The sequence below is a fragment of the Suncus etruscus genome, chromosome 4 (genome assembly GCF_024139225.1).
Source record: "Suncus etruscus isolate mSunEtr1 chromosome 4, mSunEtr1.pri.cur, whole genome shotgun sequence".
In the NCBI taxonomy this organism is placed as follows: domain Eukaryota; kingdom Metazoa; phylum Chordata; class Mammalia; order Eulipotyphla; family Soricidae; genus Suncus; species Suncus etruscus.
Genome location: NC_064851.1, coordinates 151,263,356 through 151,278,621, shown reverse-complemented (window position 1 = coordinate 151,278,621; position 15,266 = coordinate 151,263,356). Strand labels below are relative to the sequence as shown.

The window sequence follows — 15,266 nt, the reverse complement described above, 5'->3', positions numbered from 1 at the left end:
ATGACTTCTGCAGGAAAGGAATTGGCCCACCTTCTCCTCCTGAGATGGCCAACTTTTTGCTCCATAGGTTGGTATACCCATGATCTGTTACAGCTCAGTTTACATCTCGTTCAAGGAAACAGTGAGCTGTCACCAGGTGTGGCCCAAAAACAAAAACAAAAACAAAATCATAATTCTCCTAATAGATTAATGCAGGTTGTTTTTTCTTTTATTTGTTTTCTTAAATTTCCTCCATTAATATTTTATAATTTGTAGTTTTCAGATTTCTTACCTCTTTGGTTAAGTTTATTTATCTTTTTGCTTTTGGGCTATATCCAGTGATGCTCAGAGGTTACATACACCTGGTTCTGCACTCAGAAATCATTGCTGGCAGGCTCATAGGATGCCAGGGACTGAATCTGGGTCAGCCATGTGCAAGGCAAACACCCTACCAGCTGTGCTATAGCTCTCGTCTAGGTTAAGCTTTGCCAATACTTAAGTATTTTTTTATTGTTCTATGGTGATTGTTACTGTTTTCTTAATTTTCTTTTTAGATAATACATTATGTACATAATTAATTTTTATGTTGACTTTATATCCTTGATTGAATTTATTAGCAAAAGTATTTTTTAAAATTGAGTCTTCAGCCAACAGATAGCCAACAGGTACATGCAAAAAAGTTCATCACTTATCATTAAGGAAATACAAATTAAGACAGCAATAAGATATAATCTTACACCAGTGAGGATAGTACATATCAAAAATATGGAAAACAATTTGTGTCAGTGGGGATGTGGGAAGAAAAGGACTCTCCTCCCCTGCTGGTGGGAATGCTGCCTGGTCTAACCCCTGTGAAAAACAATATAGAGGGTTCCCCTTAAACTAAGAATAGATCTGCCATATGATCGAGAAATACCACTTTTGGTTATCTATTTCCTGGACAGAAAAAAAACACTGATCCAAAATGATGACGCACACCACTATTAATTGCAGCACTCAATACAATAGCTAAGAGTTGAAATCAACCTAGATGTATAACAACAGATGAGTGGATCATGAAGATTTGGTATTCCATATACAATGCAATATTACATAACTGTAAGGAGTGAAGCAATCATGTAATTTGCGACAACATGGATGGAATTGGAAGTTATTATGTTAAATTAAGTAAGCCAGAAGAAAGAAAGATATACAGGATGATAGAAAAACTGCAAGAAGAATGCAGTAGATAAATGGGGAGCTGTCAAGAACATTCTAGGTCCCAGAGTATAGTGAGGAGAAAAAAGAAATTGAGTGGAGGAGGAGAAACACAAATATGAAAAGTATGGGGGCAAGGGGCCAAAAGGTCTCAGGCATATTGGTAATGCTAAGAAAGAACAGAACTAAATATCCAAGCTAGAGTCTACAAAAATAAAATAATTAGGAGCCAGAGCGATAGCACAGTGGTGGGGTGTTTGCCTTGCACACGACAGCCCAGGATGGACCTACGTTTGAACCCCAGTGTCCCATATGCTTCCCTGAGCCAGGAGCGACTGCGATTTCTGAGCGCAGAGTCAGGAGTAACCCCTGAGCATCACTGGGTATGGTCCAAAACAAAAACAAAAACAAAAACAAAAAAACAAATAAAACAAAAAAAGAAATCATGAGACCCAAACTTTAGCAACCAAAATTTAAAATGGACCTATTATGCTGGCATGCTGGAGCCAGGGAGTGGTTGCATTGGATGCACTCTGGGAAGATTGGTGGAGGAAGGTTGACACTGGCAGTGGCTCTGGCCCTGAAACATTGTATATCTGAAACCCAACTATGAAGAACTTTGTAAATCACAATGGTTTAAGTAAAAATTTAAAACAAACAAAAAACCCAAAAATAAAATTAAATTATAATTTAAAAAAATGAGTCTTCAGTGATTTTTAACATATATGCTTAAACAACTTAGACCATAACATTTAAATGTATCTAGCACAATGACCAATACAATAGAAGGTATAAATCAAACAAAAGATGTTGAGTAGGGGGTCATTCTGATTTTAGCAAGCATTATATAAAAATGGCCTTTATCTTCATAGTTCTGAGACTAGATTTAAAGTACCTACCTGATTTATCAATAATGGCATCAATCTCTTCAATTACATCAAAATAGGCCTCATTATTGGTGTATTTCACCCCAGTCCGTCGCCAAGGCACCACTGACAGCTGCCCAGTGGGAAGCTGGTCACCCACATTAGTGCTCCCTAAAATACAGAATGCAACCAATTATATAGTAATCATCCTACTTTTTATTTTAATATATCTTTATTTAAGCACCATGATTACAAGCATGTTTATAACTGGGTTTCAGTTATAAACAGAACACTCCCCATTCACCAATGCAACATTCCCACCACCAATGCACCCCCAATCACCCCCAATCTTGCTTACTTTTAGACGCAACCAATTATCTAATAACAGTATTCACTATTCACAGGCAATTAAAGAATTTATAGAAAACAAGTTTAAGTCTTCCCAACTTCTGTATGGCTAATAGTCAATTAAAATTACTTAAAAAAAAAACCTGTATTGGGGCCGGTGAGGTGGCGCTAGAGATAAGGTGTCTGCCTTGCAAGCGCTAGCCAAGGAAGGACTGTGGTTCAATCCCCCGGTGTCCCATATGGTCCCCCCAAGGCAGGGGCGATTTCTGAGCACTTAGCCAGGAGTAACCCCTGAGTATCAAATAGGTGTGACCCAAAAAACCAAAAAACAAAACAAAAACAAACAAAAAATCTGTATTATAAACAACAATGTAACCACAGTGTTTAAATAAAAATAATTTAAAAAATTATTTATAACTGATATGTCTCCTCAAGGAGATAAAAGGTTAAAGATGTTACCTGAGAAACAGATATCATAGTTTGGCTTTAAAAGTAACCTGAACTTGGTTCTCTTAAATTTCACAATAGCTTGCTACTTAAATAATGTATTGATGCTTTCAGTATAGGTGGTAATCTACAAACTGAAATAAGATTTTCATTGGTAAAACAGTATCCCAGTTTGAAGTAGGCTTTTGAGTAAAGTATTAAAATGTATACACCAACAGGATTATTCTCATATCAATACTAAAACTTGGAAAAATAACACAAATTATGTTTTCTCAAGTCTGTAAGAGTTGTAAATAAATTATTTGACTTATTCTCTTTTTACCACACAAAATATATATTTACATATCAAATGTATATCTTTGTAATTCAAATGTTCTTTACTCAAATTCTGAAATATTATAATTAAAATAAATTTTCTTATTAACCTGAATGTTCCTAATCTAAAGAATCATTAAAAAACACATATATTCAGTATATTTTTCAAAACATTTCATTTCTAGAGTAGTTCTCAGATACCCTACTGTAGATTTTAGTGAGATTTAGGTCTCCAAGCAACTGAGGCATTTTGGAAACTGAGGAACACAGGAGTACCATTTCGACCCCAGATCAAAAGGCCTGAGAAGATATTGGCAACTATACTTGCTCTTCAACCAGTTCTTTTTCACTTCAGATCTCACAGCATGCATACAAAGACATCCTAACTTTAGTCACTACTCACGCAACAACAAATAATAAACACTTCCAGATTGCAAAGGTCACAATAGGAAAGTAATGCAGAATTTCAACATGCTCTGTGAGTGAATATGGTTGCCTGAGCCCCAAACAATATTAACCAGCTAGATAGCTTATCTGATAAGGACCTTACAGAGGGAAATTTGAGGATGGGAGGAACTCAGAGAAACAAAGGAATGGACAGTCAATACAACAACAAGAGGCTATGATCAGAAATGAGAAAACTTCAAAGAGAAAAGACAGAACAGAAATAAATAGTAGGTGAAATGAAATGCTCATCAGAAGGCCTCACCAACAGAGTTATAGCTGCTGAAACAGTGAATTTGAAAGATGAATCAGTGAAACTTGAATCAGTGAACTTGAAGATGAACTTTATAACACAGCAGAACATGGGGAAGAAGTCTTAAAATAAATGAATATCTGACTAGATAACTTTGAAGCAAATTCAAGAGGAAGAACATAAGAATTATCGAGGTTCTAGATGGCCAGGTAGACCCTATGAATAAGCAACAGTTAAAGATATCAATGATGGGACAGAGTGATAGTGCAGGGCTTGCATGCAACTGACCCAGGACAGACCTCAGTTTGATCTCTGGCATCCCATATGGTCCCCCAAGCCAGGAGCAATTTCTGAGCACATAGCACATAGCCTAAGTGTCACCAGGTGTGGCCCCAAAACCAAAAAATATATAATATATATCAATGGTGAGAAGTTCTCAGAACTAAAGAATGCATGCACCTATTTCCTGGAGGCCTGAAGAATATCTGCTAAAAGAGATTCAAACAAAAATACTCCAAGACTCATTGTAGACAGAATGATAAAAAAAAATCACAAAATACTGAAAGCAGTTAAGTCAAATGACATACAATGGGAAATCCTTAAGAATTATAGCAGACATTGACCAGAGATATAGTGTAGTGGACAGTGCACTTGCCTTGAACACAGCTGACTCAGGTTCCACTCCTGACATTCCATATGGTCCCATCAGGAGTGGTTCTTGAGTGCAAAGCCAAAAAATAACTTTGAACACTGATCCTTCTTTCTCCCCGAAAGGAAAAAACAGCAGATTTACCAAAGGAAACACTCTGGGCTTGAAGAGTGGGATACAGTGAAAAAAACTCATTAAAATGAATGGCTCACCAATACACTAATATTCTCACACATCACTTCACAGATAAAGAACAATAGTTCAGGAACTTCACATATTCAAAACCAAAATCATTTATTTATTTTTAAATGGGTTTTGGGCTACACTCAGTGGTGCCTGAAAGCTCTTATATAGGATATCCATAATGTATCAGATGACATAGACTTCATGCTCAAAATCATTATAAGAAACAGAGGATATGAGGTAGCAGAATTTGTGGGATATAGCAAAAGTAGTATTAAGAGGAAAGTTTATAGTTCTGCAAGCATTAATCAGAAAGGAAAGGCCTAAATAAATAACTTGGCTGAACACTTTAAAATGACCAACAAAAGGAGACCAAAGAAGGTAGGAAAAAGAAAATCATAAAATTTAGAGGAGAGGGCCCGGAGAGATAGCACAGCGGCGTTTGCCTTGCAAGCAGCCGATCCAGGACCAAAGGTGGTTGGTTCGAATCCCGGTGTCCCATATGGTCCTCCGTGCCTGCCAGGAGCTATTTCTGAGCAGACAGCCAGGAGTAACGCCTGAGCAACTCCGGGTGTGGCCCAAAAAAACAAAACAAAACAAAACAAAATTTAGAGGAGAAATTAATAAGCTGGAATTTAAAAATAAATACAAAAGATTGCTAAAATCAAGTGCTTTTCCTTTGGGAAAAAACAAACAAAACTGATAAACAATTAGCAAGACTAACAAAGAGAGAACACTAATAAGCCAAATCATAAAGGAAAGGGATTATATCACACACCTCTCAGAAATTTAAAGAATCATCATGAAATGAGAGAACTTAGAAGAAGTAGATAAGTTCTTGAACTCTTAGACCCTTCCAAGACTGAACGAAGATGATTTTGAATGCCTAAACAGACTTTTCAACTATTGAGAAAATTGAAATGATAATTAAAAGATTTATCCAAATCAAAAGCCCAGGTCCAGATGGACTCATTAGAGAATTCTTCCAAACCTTTAAAAATGTACCTCCTACCAATCCTTTCAGGCTTTCTAAGAAAACTGAAGAAACAGAAACACTGCCGTTTCTATGAAGCCAAAATCACCCTGATACAAGACACCACTACAGAGACACCAAAACAGAGACACCACATAAAAAAGATACCACCAAAAAAGAGAGAATTACAAGCTGATATTCTTGATGAACACCAATGCAAAAAACCTTAACAAAATACTAACAAATAGAATCCAATAATGCATCAGAAAGATTATACACTTGGGGGCTGGAGCAATCGCACAGTGAGCAGGGCATTTGCCTTGCATGCGGCAGACCAGGATTCAATCGCTGGCATTCCATATGGTCTCCTGAGCCTACCAGGAATGATTTCTGACCACAGAGCCAAGAGTAATCTCTGAGTGCTGCTAGGTGTGTCCCAAAACAAACCAAAAATATCAGACACTGTGACCAAGAAGAATTGATTGTGGTCATGCAAAGATTATTTAATATATGCATGTCAATCAATGTAATACAACATATCAATCATAGAAAAAATAAAAAAATATCTGATCATATAAAAAGATGCAGAGAGAAAGCATTTGGTAAGATCCAGCACACATTCTCAACAAAATGAAAATTTAAGGAAATATCTCCAATATAATCAAAGCCACAAGACCGCAGAAAACATCATACTCAATGGGGAAAAACTAAAGGCCTTCCTTTCAAGATTACTCTCACCACTTTGATTCAATATAGTACTAGAAGTACTTGTCATAACAATTAGACAAGAAAAAATATCAAGAGCTGCTAGATTGGAAAGGAAGAAGTCAAGCTCTCACTATTTGCAGATGACATAATACCATATTTAGAAAATTCTATAAACTGCCAAAAACTTTTAGAAACAATTAATTTGTAAAGTGGTTTAACACAAAATTAATATGCAAAGTCCATGTCTTATATGCAAATAATTAAAGAGAAGAGAGATATTTTTTAAAAATCCCATTCACAATTATGACTCAAAATCAAATACCTCTGAATCAATTTAACTAAAGAGGTGAAAGACCTATAAACAAGAAATAAGAGGATACAAGGAAATGGAAATACATTCACTGATCATGGATTGGGAAATTTAACATTATTAAAATGCACAATCTGCATTGTGCAGATTCAATACAGTCTCTGTAAGGATATTCATGAAAGTTTTTCAAAGAAATAGATCAAACATTCCTAAAATTCAGTGTCCCATATGATCCCCCAAGCCAGGAGCGATTTCTGAGTGCATTGCCAGGAGGAACCCCTGAGTGTCACCAGGTGTGGCCCAAAAACCAAAAAAAAAAAAAGGTTTTTGTTTGTTTGTTTGTTTTGGGGTCACACCAAGCAGTGCTCAGGGGTTCCTCCTGGCTCTACGCTCAGAAATCCTCCTGGCAGGCCCGGGGGACCATATGGGATACTGGGTTTCAAACCACCTGTCCTTCTGCATGCAAGGCAAACACCCTGCCTCCATGTTATCTCTCCGCCCCCCCCCCAAATGTTTTTAAGGCATTTATCATGAATGATTTCGGCAGTAGCAAAAAAAATTTTTTTTGGTTGTTTGGGTCACACCTGTAGGCGCTCAGAGGTTACTCTTGGCTCTGCACTCAGAAATCACTCCTGGCTGGCTCAGGGGACTCTTTGGAATGCTGGGAATCGAACCAGGGTCCATCCTGGGTTGGCCACATGTAAGGCAAATGCCCTACTGCTGTGTTATCTATCTGGCCCCAGCAGTGGCAAAATTTTTAAGGTTTAAAATGAACAAAAAATGTTGAAAAATCCCAATAAATTTGTTTTCTGTCCAATAACTTTGTGACTGTAAAAATAAAAGCCAACTGTATGATGAACAACCTTATAACCCAACAGTTTTATAAAAAAAAAAGTTATTTAAAAAATTGTGATTAGTGTGAGGGTCACACAAAAATTAGCAACAATGCAATGACCAAAAATTAATTTAAGGGTCAGAGCAAGAGCACAGTGGTAGGGCGTTTGCCTTGCATACGGCTGCCTGTGATAGACTTAGGTTGACCCCTGGCATCCCATCTGGTTCCCCAAGCCAGGAGTGATTTCTGAACGCATAGCCAGGAGTAACCCCTGAGTGTCACTTGGTATGGCCCAAAAACCAAAAATAATTAATTAATTAATTAATTTAAAATTATGGGTGAGATAATACAGTAGTCTAGCAAGGGGCCATACAAAGTTTAATCCCTGGCACCACCCCAAACTCCTGCCAGGAGTAAGCCCTGAGCACATCTGGGTATGACTCAAATTTTCCCACCTAAAGAAAATCAATTGTGTAATGAATCCACATTGCTTCTGGCAGCACTCGAACACATTGCATTTCTCTAGTGAAAGGGTTGTGAATGGCAATCAGAAGCCTATTCTACACAAGTAGCTTTTCAAGTCAAACTCAAAGACTTTAGAGTACAACTAACTGGATTTGAAATTTCCGAAAGTATTTAAAAGAGATTCAACAGAAAGTCATATCCTGATTGTAGTAGTTTTCTGTGAAATTCCTCTTCTCCGTACCTGTTATAGTGTTGACAACTGTTCGAAGGATAGTGGGAGGCTTTATCAGTTCTTTGAGGATATTGGATTCAGTAGCCAACGGAAACCCATTGTCAAGCATCTCTTCCAATACTTCATAAACCACAACCACATTGTCTTTGATTACTGGCTCTGAACAAACTCCAAAATAATCCTGGTGAAAATACAACATAATGTATTTATCATTCAGAGGCTGTAATAAGTAAAAATAAAAAGATCCTAGATAATTAAGGACCTAATTCTGTCCATATATGTTTCTGAATGAAGGGGAGAAATGTAACTATAGTTCTCTAGCTATCTAGCTCAGTTTGGTAGAAATTACTGAACTGTTTTATAGTACGAATTAATTTGGGGGGGGTTGGGCCATACCTGGCAATGCTCAGAGGTTACTACTGGCACTACACCCAGAAATTACTCCTGGCAGGCTCAGGGGTCCATATAGGATGCCATTGATCAAGCCCAGGTCAGCTGTATGTAAGGCAAACACCTTATCCACTGTGCTATCATTCTGGCCCCTATTATTAATTTCTTTTACTAACCAGAGGAAGTCATTCAAACTGTCTGGACTAGTTTCCTCAACTAGATGAAATAAGTAGAATATAAAACAGCCTATACATATAGTTAATATAAGTTGCACAATTGGGAATTGCTAAAATTGTAGATCTTAAAAGATTTCATCCAGGGGCCGGAGAGATAGCATGGAGGTAAGGTGTTTGCCTTTCATGCAGGAGGTCATCGGTTCGAATCCCGGCGTCCCATATGGTCCCCCGTGCCTGCCAGGAGCAATTTCTGAGCCTGGAGCCAGGAATAACCCCTGAGCACTGCCGGGTGTGACCCAAAAACCACAAAAAAAAAAAAAAAAAAGATTTCATCCAAAGAAAAACTATTGGGGTAGGAGCAGTAGGTAGGGTAGACTCTTGTCTTGCCTATGGCTAAATGGGTTCAATTTTCAGCATTGGAAATGTTCCCCCTCGTACCATCAGGAGTAACTCCTGAGTGCAGAGCCAGAAGTAAGCATTGAGCAATGCCAGGTGTGCTTTCAGACCCTCCCCACAAAGGAACTAATATAATACTAATAAAGATATTGTATGAGGGTATTAATTATATTACTATCCAGATCCTTTTGCAATGTATACAAACATTGAATCATTATGCTGTACACATGAAACAAAGTTATATATAAAGACTATTATAGGCATTTATAAACAATTGGAAACTATGCAAAAGGTAATTTTATATGACGTAAATTGACCTGAAGATCTTAACAACAATGCAGTGAATAGAGAGAAAATAAAATGGAATTAAAGCAGAATAAAATTGAGGCCAAAGCATGTAAGCATGTACAGTATATAAGGAAGGGTGCTTGATATGCATGACTCATATTCTATCCCTAGTATTGAGGGGATTGAATATCCCCAGATGGTCATCAGAGCCCAAACCAGAGCAATTCCTGAGCACAGAACCAAGAGTAAGCCCTGAGCACTACAAGGTGTGCCACCCTACCTTAAAAGAAATAAAACTGCACATCAGAAAATCTCTTTGGATCATCTCTATTGTAAGATGCTAGAATTCTAAGAACTCTAGTGTCCTAAACTTATTTGCTAAATTTCTGGGTTGTAGAAAAAAATCACTAGACTCCAAACAGAAGATTTAGATTTTGATAATAATATTAGCAATGCTTAAATCATGCTAGCTAAACTGATTCTTTTTCATTATTATAATCAAGATATATATGCTTGTAAAACTAAGCATAATAAAATAAATTAGAGCTTTTTAACATACTCTGTATATCTTAAAAGTATTGCATAAATATGATGCAAGGTGAAATGACTTAGAAACAACAGTAATAATTCAGTTTACCCTTGTAGGACATCCATTTTTGTTTTGTTTTGCTTTTAAACCACATCAGGCTGTGTTCAGGGCTCACTCCTAGGTCTGTGCTCAGGATCACTCCTGGCGGGGTTTGGTGAGCCATATGTAGTGCTGGGGACCAAACCCAGATAGATCAGTCACATGCAAGACAAGAGTACCACTATTCATTCATTTTCTCTCTCTCTCTCTCTCTCTCTCTCTCTCTCTCTCTCTCTCTCTCTCTCTCTCTCTCTCTCTCTCTCTCTCATGGGCAATCTTCCTTGAATTTATGAACTGAAAGTAAATTCTACCTTTTTGAGAAAACTTGTTTTATTTATTTATTTTTAATAATTCTGGTTAATAAAAAGTAGATTTGCCTGGGGGCTGGAGAGCTAGCACAGTGGTAGAATATTTACCTTGCATGCAGCTGACCCAGAGGGACCTGGTTGAATTCCCAGGATTCCACATGGTCCCCAGCCTTCCAGGGGGGCATTTCTGATGCAGAGCCAGTAGTAACTCCTGAGTGCCACTGGGTGTGGCCCCCCCCAAAAAACCAATCAATCAATCAAGTTTAAAAAAAAGAAATCAGGGGCCAGAGAGATAGCACAGCGGTGTTTGCCTTGCAAACAGCCGATCCAAGACCTAAGGTGGTGGTTCGAATCCCGGCTTCCCATATGGTCCCTCCCCCCCACCCCCCCCACCCACCCCCACCCCCCGTGCCTGCCAGGAGCTATTTCTGAGCAGATAGCCAGGAGTAAACCCTGAGCACCGCTGGGTGTGGCCCAAATCCCCCCCCCAAAAAAAAGAAAAAGAAAAGTAGATCTGCCTTATAGATAAACATATGTATAATGGCCTCCAGTTATTTAAAGACCACTTTTAATTTTAACTTCAATATTTTTTCTCAGGGTCAAATTCACTCAACATTCACTATTCATGCTGTAACATTGGTCCTAGATCATTTTACCATCTTGTTATTTCTTTGAAAATTCTATAATTTTCCTGTACTTTCTTAAAATTAGGATATATAAACAATGTCATCCAATTTTGGATGATATCTAAAACTGAACACAGGTTCCAATGTAATCTAAATTATATCAGATAATACCATTATAAGAATATTTAAGACTCATAAACAAAAATATTTCAACTTAAAAATAAAGATGTAAGGAAAGTTACATATTTCCTTCCCAGGAGTTACTTTATTTTGAAAAAGAAAAGGTATCACGAGATTTTTTTATGGATCATAAAGCTTGAGACCTGTAAATATGATAAAGTGCTAAAGCAAAAGTGCACCTAATTCAACAGGAATTTGACAGAAATTCTTCAATCACATTCTAATATTAAAAAGTAATGTAGCCAGAAAAAACATATGCATATAAGACAGTCATTAAGATCAGGTTGTGTCCTGATTTTTATTATGTTTGGGATTTTTTTTGGTTTGTTTGTTTTGGGGCCATATCTGACGATGCTCAGAAACCATATAGGATGCCAGGAACCGAACCTGGGTTAGCTGCATACAATGCAAGCCTGGCTCTCTGTGTCCTGATTTTAATGCTTCAAAATGGATGAACAAGGAAGTCTCAGATTTCCAAAAACTAGCAACTTCACTATTTTTCCTGAAAGTTCCTCTATAATTGTGAACAATTTTTTTCACTGCCTTACATATAGGTTATTGATATTGCTCTAGTGATATGATGAAAATGTTAATTTCACCAGTGGAAAGATTAATCTTTCTAGAATGGGATTAACATTTGTACCATAAGTGGAAACCACAAGATCTAGCTACAGTTTAGAGCATTACATGGGGGTAATTCTACTTTTGAGTCCTCCTGATTTAGTTCTTTTAGAATCTAAAGTTTAACATTTATATTCAGATTTTTACTCTGTTAAGTAATACACTACATGATAAGTAGAATTTAGAGAAGCAGTATCAGAAAGTTCTGTGGAAAATATTATACGATATATTTTAATTCTCTGGAATGAAAGCCATCCTAGACATGTGATATAAATATGACTGCAAATGAAAGGACTCTTTGATTTCTTTTGTTTTTGAGTCATACTCCGTTGTGCTCAGGGCTTACTCGTGGCTCTTTGCTTGGTGAGAACCAGAAAGAGCACAGTCATAGAATTAAAATCAGGTTGTATCAGACCCAGAACCATAAGTTATATAGAAGAATATGTAGGTAAAACACTCCATGACATTGAGACTAAAGACATCTTCAATGAGGAAACATCACTGTCCAAACAAGTGGAAGCAGAGATAAACAAATGGGATTAAATCAAATTAAGAAGCTTCTGCACCTCAAAGGAAATAGTGACTAGGATACAAAGGCCACCCACAGAAAGTGAGAAACTGTCTCCCAATACCCATCAGATAAGAGGCTAATCTCTAAGATATACAAGGTACTGACAAAATTTAACAAGAAAAAAACATCTAGCCCCATCAAAAAATTGGAGAAGATGGGGCTGGAGAGATAGCACAGTCGGCCTGGCATGTGGCCGACCCAGGATGGACCTGGGTTCGATTTCTGACATTCCATATGGTCCCTGAGCCTGCTAGGAGTGATTTCTGAGTGCATAGCCAGGAGTAACCCCTGAATGCCACCAGGTGTGGCCCCAAAACAAAACAAAACAAAAATGGGGAGAAGAAATTAACAGACACTTCCTCAAAAAAAGAAATACAAATGGCCAAAAGGCACATGAAAATATGCTCCATATCACTAATCATCAGGGGGATGCAAATCAAACAACAATGAGGTACCATCTCGCGCCACAGAGACTGCCACACATCACAAGGAACAAGAACAATAAGTGCTGATGGGGATGTGGGGAGAAAGGAACTCTCATCCACTGCTGGTGGGAATGCCGTCTAGTACAGCCTTATTGGAAAACAATATGGTTACTCCTAAAAATACTGGAAATTGAGCTTCCATATGACCACCATATACCACTCCTAGGGATATACCCTAGGAAAAAAAAACAAATACAAGAATGCCTTCTGCACACCTATATTCATTGCAGCTCTATTTACAATGGCCAGAATCTGGAAACAACCTGGATGCCCAACAACAGATGAATGGCTAAAGAAACTGTGGTACATATACACAATGAAATACTATGCAGCTGTCAGGAAAAAATAAAGTCATGAAATTTTTCTACACATGATGTATTTTTTTTTTTTGATTTTTGGGCCACGACCCGGCATTGCTCATGGGTACACATGATGGACATGGAAACTATTTGCTGAGTGAAATAAGTCAGAGGGAGAGAGATAGACCCAGAATAGTCTCACTCATTTGTGGGATTTCAGAAAACTAAAGAAAATTATTGTAATAATACCCAGAGACAACAGAGATGAGAGCTGGAAGGACCATCCCACAAAGAATGGTGAGTTCAGTTAGAGAACTAACTACACTAACAACTATCATGACAATGATAGTGAGTAAGAGAAATTGTATGCCTGTCTCAAACACAGGCAGGGGGTGGAGGAGGAGGGTGATGAGGGACAATGGTGGTGGCAAGGTTGCACTGGTGAAGGGATTACAAACATGTTTGTAATCATGGTGCTTAAATAAAGACATACAAATTAATAAAATAAAAGGACCAGAGCGATGGCGCAGCGGTAGAGTGTTTACCTTGCACGCAGCTGACCCAGGAAGTACCTAGGTTCGATCCCCGGCATCCCATATGTCCCCCAAGCCAGGAGTGACTTCTGAGCACAGAGCCAGGAATAACCCCTGAGTGTAACACATCACCACACCCCAAAATAATAATAATAATATAATAATAATAATAAAATAAAATAAAATGTAAAAAATCAGGATGTGTCTGACATTATTATTTTGATGTTTTGGGGTGTGTTTATGGGTCACACCAAGCAATGTTCGAGGGTTACTCCTGGCTCTGCTCTTAATAAAGTGGTGGTACTCAGGGGAACATGTGGGATGATGGGGATTGAACCCATGTTGGCTGCATGCAAGGTAAACATCCTACCTGCTGTGCTATCTCTGGCCTCCACAAATTATTGACAGGGAGAGTGCAAGTACAGAATAATTTCTAAAACATATCTTTAGGGGATGGAGACACAGTACAGTGGGAAAAGCATTTACTTTGCATGCCGCCAACCCAGATTTGATCCCTAGTACCCCATCTCGTCCTCTGACCACTGCCAGGAGAGATCCCAAAATGCAGAGATAGCAGTAAGCCCTGAGTATCATTAGGTGTGGTCCCAAAATAAAGCAAAACCAATTTAAGTATCTCACATTTTTTATATAGCCCAAAGTTAGCATAAAGTTCACTATTTACCAAAAAAAAAAAATCAACTATAATGCTGGAGCCATAGTACAGTAGATAGGACATTTGCCTTGCATGCAGCTGACTCTGGTTCGATCTCTGGTATCTCATATGGTTCCCTAAGACTGTCAGGAGTGATTAGATGCATGCAAGAAGAGAGCCCTACCCACCATAGGATAGTTCCAGCTATCATGCAGTAAAATGCAACTGTTCAATATCTTATTTTAGATGCAGCCAATAAGCATTATTTCTTATTATTATTAAAAGAAGAACATTATTAGATGGCAGAAAAAGTGAGAAATATACATTTTGACTTCTTAAAGTGTTCTTCAATTGAAGCTTAGTATTACGGAAACAGAACTTTATAGACACTATAATTTACATCCTCACATTCACACACCTGAAAAGTGTCCACAACTCGGTGAAGAAACTCAATGACAAACAGAGGTGGGACTTCTGTTTGGATCACAGCCACAAAAAATATCTTGTGCCGGTAAACACTTAAAAGATAGTGGTGAGGAGTAGGGATAACTGGAGGTACGTTTTCTGCCTCAGTTGCTCTCTCTTGTGCCTCAAAAAAGTAATCACAAACAGAACGGCTGACCACACTTTTCCAATGTTTCTCCAGAAATATGTCTCCAGAGGAATTGATTAAAAATAGGCTGTGAATCATGTTGAAGATTATCAATGAAAGAGGGAAGATCTTTTTCTTCAGTTGGAAGTCTCAGGACTCTGCAAAATTTTAAACCTAAACACAAAAGAAACTATGATTAGTTTAATTCAATCAAAGCATACCCCTATCTTTTCCAGCGGTCAAGTCCTACTTGTCTTTTGCCTCCCTCTACACCATACTTGAAGTATTGCACTCCAGAATTTCTAAGGCTAATTATG

The 15,266-nt window shown here is 37.8% G+C and overlaps 1 protein-coding gene across 1 annotated transcript in view; it reads right to left on the bottom strand.

Annotated features, from left to right (window-relative positions):
* Positions 1–15,118, bottom strand: part of AP3M2 (adaptor related protein complex 3 subunit mu 2) — a 32,037-nt gene extending 16,919 nt beyond the window's left edge. Inside the window, exons 1-3 of the mRNA XM_049771868.1 lie at positions 14,776–15,118; positions 8,214–8,385; positions 2,076–2,213 (exon numbers count right to left, since the gene is read on the bottom strand). Coding sequence (XP_049627825.1) covers positions 2,076–2,213; positions 8,214–8,385; positions 14,776–15,048 — 583 coding nt within the window. The 5' untranslated portion in view covers positions 15,049–15,118. The remainder of the gene's footprint in view (positions 1–2,075; positions 2,214–8,213; positions 8,386–14,775) is intronic.
* Positions 15,119–15,266: the final 148 nt, after the last annotated feature.